At 33.4% G+C, this 8095-nt stretch overlaps 2 protein-coding genes across 2 annotated transcripts; one reads left to right on the top strand and one right to left on the bottom strand.

Annotated features, from left to right (window-relative positions):
* Positions 1 to 675: 675 nt before the first annotated feature.
* LOC113118083 (stress-associated endoplasmic reticulum protein 1-like) lies at positions 676 to 2205 on the bottom strand. The gene is made up of 3 exons (XM_026286980.1): positions 1974 to 2205; positions 1696 to 1771; positions 676 to 1151 (listed from the first exon to the last, which is right to left on the bottom strand). Exons 1-3 carry the CDS (start codon positions 2055 to 2057, stop codon positions 1111 to 1113), a joined length of 201 nt encoding a protein of 66 aa, XP_026142765.1. The 5' UTR covers positions 2058 to 2205; the 3' UTR covers positions 676 to 1110.
* Positions 2206 to 3467: 1262 nt separating this feature from the next.
* Positions 3468 to 7380, top strand: LOC113118080 (DCN1-like protein 5). Its single transcript, XM_026286972.1, has 9 exons — positions 3468 to 3574; positions 4293 to 4480; positions 4563 to 4654; positions 5075 to 5145; positions 5243 to 5334; positions 5411 to 5519; positions 5657 to 5761; positions 6920 to 7022; positions 7103 to 7380. The coding sequence occupies exons 2-9, from the start codon at positions 4410 to 4412 to the stop codon at positions 7156 to 7158; spliced, it is 699 nt and encodes a 232-aa protein (XP_026142757.1). The 5' UTR covers positions 3468 to 3574; positions 4293 to 4409; the 3' UTR covers positions 7159 to 7380.
* The last annotated feature ends 715 nt before the right edge of the window (positions 7381 to 8095 follow it).

Raw genomic sequence — 8095 nt, 5'->3', positions numbered from 1 at the left:
TAATTTTAAAAAATTAATAAAATTAAAAAAGGATTATCTTTATTTATTATTATTCCGTTGATGCTTTTATTGACTTTCCTCTGCTCATTAATGTTTCAGTTGACTTAATATCACTTCTGTTTTAAATTGCAGTTATAATTTTTTTTATTTATATGTATCTTGATTTAGATTAAGTAATTTCTTTATTATTTTATGTATTTGTTCACATTTGTATAAATTATAATGTCTTTTAATGCATACATTTTTAATGTCGAAGTGTTCACAATTTCTTGTTAAGTAGGAAAATAGCATGGTCAATCTGAGATTAAACTAATTCAAATGCACCCAAAAGTGTTTAATTGTTAAATGCATGATTCAAAAGTTTGTTTAAATGATTCCAATTAAAGAAAAAAAAATTGCTGCAGTTCTAATAAAAAAAACTTCATCATTAAAAAATCAGTATTCAAAAATGGAAATGTACAAACTGCCCCCTACTGGTTAAATATAGAAACTACAGAAACCACTCAATTCAATCATTTTAATAAATAATTTAAATATATATATATTAAATATATATATAAATATATAACATGTTTTATGCTAAAAGCTTGTATGTTTATTTTTAACCAGACTATGGACCCTTTAATAAATCTGCAGACCCTCAGACTTTCACAAAGTATTTTAAAGACAAAAAGGTGACATTTTTAAAGTCTTTATTATTTTTCATGTTCTCTACACATACAACTGAACATGTGGACCTTCATTTCCTTTAAGGCAAAGAAAAAAAAAATCCTACCAAAAGGTGCATAGGACCAAATGAACATGAACTGGTCCAAATCCTACAACATAGAAAATTCAAATGCAACATTTCATTTAAACAAACATGTTTTTTTTCCACAGAAAAAAAAGTTCAGTCATTTGAGTTTATTGCCTTGGATTTAGCAGCAATAATAACAGAAGTCCCACATTGGATTGCTTCAGAAGATAATGTTCCTCCAGCTTGAGTAAGGCACAGGAGACTGTTGTGTTGTGATGAAAGATCAAGATTAAATAGGAAAAGAGGAATGATGAAGTGATCTTCAGGAAAGCCGGGAGAAGAGAACAAACAGATGTAACAATGCTGACGACCGCTCACATTCCCATCCTGATGCTCTGAATGATCTGGAATATCGCTGTAGATTACAAAAACAACATTAGAACAAATATTTGATCCTCACATAATGCAAAGTATTTTTTTTATTTACATAATCTTTTTTTTTTTTTTTTTTAAGTTGTTCAGTGTTTTTGCATGTTCATCATAAATAAAATAACTAATTCCATGCTAGGTAAAAGAGATTTTATGTTATTTTCTAATAAAATGCACAACGGTTAGCGCATGCATGATGCCAATTAGAACTCCAAATTTAAATTAAAGTGAACACTCACAGTTCAGATTTTTCCCTGATGTTTTTTTTTTTCTATTACATCACTATCTTAATCATGACTTACTCAAGGAACATTTTACATTTAAACATTTATTTTATTTTTTGTTTCTGTGGATGGGGTTTGAAACCAGCCTGCATCACAAATGCACTTTGTCCCTTTAAACACAGAGTTATGAAATAAAGTTCACGTTTGCGATTCCGATTCATGCTTTGGATGCAAGCTGATTGCAAAAGTCAGCAGTAAATTTAAAGAATGATCTCTTTAATGCATTAAACTCATAATAAAACTCACCTGATCCACACACTACAAAGACGAACAAGGCTAGAAGCCAAGGTCCCACAACTGCCTTCTCTTCTTGAGAGACTCTCTAGAGAAAAAGATCAACATTTGTTTATTAACACATGTCTATATCACTACTAAAGAAAGTCAGTATGATCCAATGGGGAATTAACAGCTGCCAAGCACAATCTTATATGAATGCACGAAGTAAGCGTTTAATGTAATGCAAACAAAGTCCTATTTTTGGAAAACATATAAATAAAAAGTAATGGCTATGGTAAAGGTCTTACCGTGGATTTGGACACGTTGCCTCTCTGAGTGATGTTCTTGCTGTGTTTCTCATTCGCCATGCGAATCCTCTGCTTGGCCACCATCCTTTACTGTGGTTTTATTAAATAAAAAGAAGAAAAAGTGGGAGCGAGAGAGGTCCGGGAGGATTGAGATCAGTTGAACGTGTGATCTCTGACTGATGTACTGATTTAGTCTACGTGTGCATATGAGAAACTCACTCCACCCATCGCGACGTGGACGCTTCGAAACGAAATCAAAACTGCGTCCAAAGATAATGGGCGGGGCTTGAGCAGTCGGTGGCTCTAAAATCATATTTATTTTTTATAATTAATTGTATTTAATAATCTCAATATATTGTTTTATTGTCTATGACTTTTAAAGTTAATCAGTGTCATTATTTACAAATAAATAAGTGTCCAGAACGCTTTTATCGCAGAGTTGCGGTCACGTGGGAAGTGTTACTTTAATCAGCGCTGGCGAAGCTAGACCAATCACTGCTGTTCTCGGTTACTGGAAAATTTATGTTTTTAGTAATTCTGTAAAGGTTTCTTGGGGCGAATAGTTATTTACGTGTGTTAGCTGACTAGACTTGAATATTCAATTTTTTTTTGTATAAAAATGTCATGAAAACATATTTTAGATTTGAATGAGGCTAAATGGAGCATCGCCATCGATCGCCTCCTGAAGGATAATTGTGTGAAAGCATTTATTAACATTACTTCAGCTCATTTTAAAACTCACAAATGCACTTTTTTTAAAATTACAGTGAGAAAAATGTCTTGGAGGTAAAGAAATAAAATGGTCATGTACTCTTGACTTAGAATAGACCAGTTTAGAGTAAAATTGACCTACTTTTATGGTACATTCACTTTTATTTTGTTTTGTTTATGGCAACATATCTTTATTTAACATACCTAAATTGTCAAAAAAAAAAAAAAAAAAATCTAAGTTACATAACTCTGCAAAGTTGTCATTTATTCTCAATTATTTTATTTATTTATTTATTTCTATATATGCTAAATTCAGTGTGTCTGGCAGAAACTCAAAGCCATCGATGAACTCAAGGATCAGCCGTCAAAGTCATGCAAGGAATCATGTAACACAGCAAAGCTCATCAGCATGATTACAAGTTATTTATTATTCTATAAATATTATGATAATTTTCCCCTTTTTTTCCAGCTTGAAAATATGCTGAAAGATGCCCAGCTCGTGAAAGAGCTTGAAGACCTTGAATTAGGAATGTAAACTACTCACTGTAACAGTTTTCACATTGCTCACCAGTTTTAAACCTTGATTTGTCATCAATATGTACTAAGATGACTTTTTTAATGAACCTACTCATTAACAAGAGCCTGTTATGCTTCTTTGAACATGGTTAATATAATAAGCACTAAATTCTCTAAAGCAATATTGCTGTGCAATGTGACGTACAGCACAAGATAGCATTTAATAAAAATGTTGAAATTGAAACGGCGTGACTTTTATTATGTCTGCTGGAGAGCCGGAAGTGTTGGTTTCTCCAAAGCAGTCGCAGGTTTTTAAGCTGAAGTTGTTGATAAATAAACTCACCAGGACGAACCGAAATCAGCAGATATTTCAGGTTTGATGAGAGCACACTTGATTAAACTGAGTTTGATACCTGTAGAGAGTGTTATTAAATGTTTATGTTTGATATTTAGATGAGCCGGTGAGGTGCTGTTGTAGATACTCCTGTGTTTGTGTTCAATTTTACTCAAACTACGAGTTTATTTCTGGAGTTTTTGTACATTTTCTCTTCATATAAATGTATTTGTATTTGTTTTACACGTTAAGATGACTTCTAGGCTTTTGACATTAAACACTTGAATCACAAAGATGAAACATTTGTGCTAAACATCTAAATTGTATTATTTGTTTGTTTTATCTTTTGTTTATTTTAAAAATGTAACTGTAACTTTGAACATTACCTTATTTAGTATAGACTCGATTCTTAAAAATTCCATATATTTATTTATTTATTTAAATTGTGTATATATAATATATAATAGGCAATAGTTCTAGTTTTTTTCTAAACAAGAAAATAAAAATACAACCCCTTTAGCTCGAATTTTAAGCTCCGGTGCTGCTGTAGTCATTTATTTTTATTTATATATTGTCAAATTGTCATCAGGATTTGTGTTGGAAATAAAAATAGTGATATATATATATATATAAATATATATATATATATATCTCCCTTTAGTAAAGAAGGAAGCATTAAGAAGAAAAGAGACAATTTGAGCATGAATTCTGTTTGTATCCTGCATCAAGTATGAATTAGTTTTTCTTCTTGTGTTTAGAGTCTGTACACCTGAATGCTGACCTTCTCTTCACTGACCCTTAAATATTAAACTGGACGGGACGGAAAGCAGCTGTCGGCTTCAGTAAGACTAACCCAAGTCAACTGAACCTCAGTTATGCCTGTGAAAAAGAAAAGAAAGTCGTCCGGATCCGAAGACCCAAGCATCAGAAAGAACAAAATCACCAGGTAAAAATATTTGTGAGTTCCTCTCTGCATCTTTCACTCTTTCATACATCAGTCGCTGTGTCATCACCTCTTTAATATCCAGTTACTGTCGGACACAAACTCCAGGACGGCTGCTTAACACAGATGACCAGTTCTCTAGCAAGAAATGTCTCGCCTGGTTTTATGAATATGCAGGTACATAAACAATACTTTCCTTACTCGCATTACTCACGTCAAATGATTTTTCATCATCAGCTTTGGAGAAATATAGCATTGCGTCAGTGTCTCATCAATGGATGCTCTGCAGTGGATGGGTGCCGTCAGAGTGAGAGTCTGATAAAAACATCCCAATAATCCACAGCACTCCAGTCCATCAGTGAACATCTGGAGAAGACAAAAGATGAAACACATCCAGCATTAAGATGATTTTAACTCATTAATAATCCATAATAACACTTCCTCCAGTTTTTATCAGCTGTTTGGACTCTCAGTCTGACGGCACCCATTCACTCCATTGATGAGACACTGATGCAATGCTACATTTCTGATGAAGAAACAGACTCGTCCTGATTCTTGAGCTGATCTGGTGATCGTCGTGGTTTTGAATCCGTGTAGGTTCAGATGATATCGTCGGCCCGGAGAGCATGGAGAAGTTCTGTGAGGACATCTGCGTGGAGCCAGAAAACGTTAGCAACTTGCATCTAAAGTTAGGAACGGTCTTCTATTTCGAAATCAGAGAAAACCATTGAAATAACATGCACTGTTCTTCTGTGACCCCCTCAGATTGTTATGTTAGTTTTAGCCTGGACACTTGAAGCAACAAATATGGGATTTTTCACCAAAGAAGAGTGGCTGAAAGGGATGACGTCACTACAGTAAGAGGTTTCGTGCCTCACATCATGAGAAAGTCTTTTATTGTGCTGCTGTTAAACTCCTGTGATGTGTGTACAGTTGCGACTGCACTGAGAGATTACAGGGCAAGCTGGATTACATGCGCTCTCAGCTGAACGACCCGGTTTTATTCAAGAACATTTACAGATACGCCTTCGACTTCGCCAGGGTGAGACGATGACAAACATGCACTTATTTTCTCCTTTTTTAGGATAAACATTACTTTTCGGATGCATTTACAGTTAATTTTTTCTCTGCTTGTGTATGCTTTTCCATCATATTCATCTGGTTTTATATATTATGTAGGATAAAGATCAGCGCAGTCTTGATATGGACACTGCAAAATCCATGTTGGCACTTCTCCTCGGAAGGACGTGGCCTCTGTTCCCAGTTTTCCACCAGTTTCTGGAGGTTTGTCGTCTTTTTCTAAAAGCAAGATTGTCATATCTGCTCCAAATTAGTTGAAAAAAATAAAATAAAATGAAAGCAATTAGCAAAATTTTGGAGCACATATAAAAACCTTCAGGGGCACAATAGAATTAATTTTTAGAAAAGACACAAAAAGATGTTTTACAACCAAAAAGGCTTTCGCAATACTTTTTTAATTAGTTTTCATTTTTTTTTAAATGTCTGCTTTAAATCGCTTTTGACTGTTGGATTAAATGCCTGATACATTTGTGTACCTAAAATACCAATAATAACCAGTAAAAAGTGTTATACTTTTAATTAAATAAGCTTGAAATATACTGAGACTTTTATTTTGAAATGTCGTGACTGCATGCATCAGCGCATTTAAACGTGCAACACTCATATTTATTGAATTAAATCATCACCATTTGAAGTTTATCACATTAAGCTGTATTATGATTGCTGTTTAATGGCCCCAAAATTTACAACCTATTAAAATTATAATTAACATGTTTGTTATAGCCTTATTTTATGGCCTTAAAAATGAAACAAAAGTCCAGATTTTTTTTTTTATTATTTAAAAAAACGAACTAATTAATTGCACATTTTTCGAGAATTAATCATGATTAATTGCATGCTGTTGTTTATTTTGTCCTAATTTCACATTGAATCTCCGAATTGTTTTAGAAACGACATAAAGTTTGCGTCTTTTTACTAAACAGCCTATTATTAATGAAGGCTATCAATGCTGCTTTTGGCGTCTCTATTAAATGCATTAATTATAGCCATTCAAATTACAGTATAATTAATTATAACTGAATTTACCTCTCTTTTGCATTTTTTCGTGCTTGATACCCTTTTCATATTATCTACTATAACACTAGTCAAGGCATGCCAGGGAAAGAAATAAATGCTGTGTTAAATATTTTTACTGTGTAAAGAAAAAAATGCACAGGGAATGCTTTAATTTTTGAGAGCCCTGCTTTATATTGCTCAAATTTTTTGTCATAAAATGCAAGCGAAACACTAACACTGTCAAACTCTCATAAAGCCAAACTGAACTTGTGTGTGTAGACAATGCATTTTAACACACTGAATTAATGAGTATGTTGTTTAATAAGATTCATTGAAGTACTGTGACTAACAGAAACATCTCCTCAGCAATCAAAGTATAAAGTCGTGAATAAAGACCAGTGGTGCAACGTCCTGGAGTTCAGCCGCACGGTTAACACAGACCTGAGCAACTATGATGAAGACGGAGCTTGTAAGTGTGATGGATTCCTCTCATCTTCTCTCATGAGATGCGTCTGAGTTAAACGGCTGCGGATGTGTGTGTGATTTCAGGGCCAGTGATGCTGGATGAGTTTGTGGAGTGGAATAAAGTCAGAATTGCATTATAGCGCAAGCAGACGCTGGATTCAAGCACATCAGAGTTTTGTTGTTTTTCGGTGTGTGACCCAGACGTCTCGAGGACTGCTTCAGCATGTCCCCATCACAACCCAGAGACTCTTACAGTGTTACTTTAAAAGAAAAGGGCACAGAGGAATCACAAGACGAAAGGGGAAATATTTTTCTTATGTATTAAATTTGTTGCAGCAGATCTGTTGCGAGTGTTGTATGAATTTTCAGTCTGTTTGTCATTTCCTTTCCTTTTCTTTTTCTCTCAAAGTTTTACTTTGTTTATAGTGTTTTGAGAAAGAAAATAAATAAAGCAGTTGTAATTCAATTTTTCTTCTTTTTACAGCACTGTTAGAGCAATTTCCAGCTAAAATCTAAATGGATAAAAATCTTTACTTTACAAAAGCACAAACGTTTGGAACCAGTGAGACTGTTAATGTTTTTGAACAGCTGCTTATTGCTGCATTTGTTTAATTAAAAATACAGTAAAATTCTGAAATATTGTTACATTTTAAACCTGCTGCTTTCTAAGTGAATATATATTAAACTGTAATTTATTTATGTGATGCGCAACTGTATTTTCAGCATAATTGCTCCAGTCTTCAGTGTCACATGATCTTCAGAAATCATTCTGATATACTGATGTGCTGCTTAAGAAACATTTCTGATTATCTTCAATCAAATATTCTTCTGGAAAATCTGATACGTTTTATTTTTCAGGATTGACAGATGAAAATAAAGTCCAAAAACATAATTCTTTTGAAATCAAAACCGTCTGTAACATTGTAAATGTTTTTACTGGCACTTTTTATCAATTTAATGCATCCTTGCTGGATAAAAGTATTCATTTCTTTCAAAGTAAGTCTTACTGACCCCAAACATTTTTTATGTATATTTTCCAAATATATGCATCACAGTTACTACTTTTGATAGAAACGG

The sequence above is a fragment of the Carassius auratus genome, chromosome 18, assembly GCF_003368295.1.
Source record: "Carassius auratus strain Wakin chromosome 18, ASM336829v1, whole genome shotgun sequence".
Taxonomy (NCBI): domain Eukaryota; kingdom Metazoa; phylum Chordata; class Actinopteri; order Cypriniformes; family Cyprinidae; genus Carassius; species Carassius auratus.
Note: the sequence above shows the minus strand (reverse complement) of the source record. Positions and strands in the feature narration are given on the sequence as shown.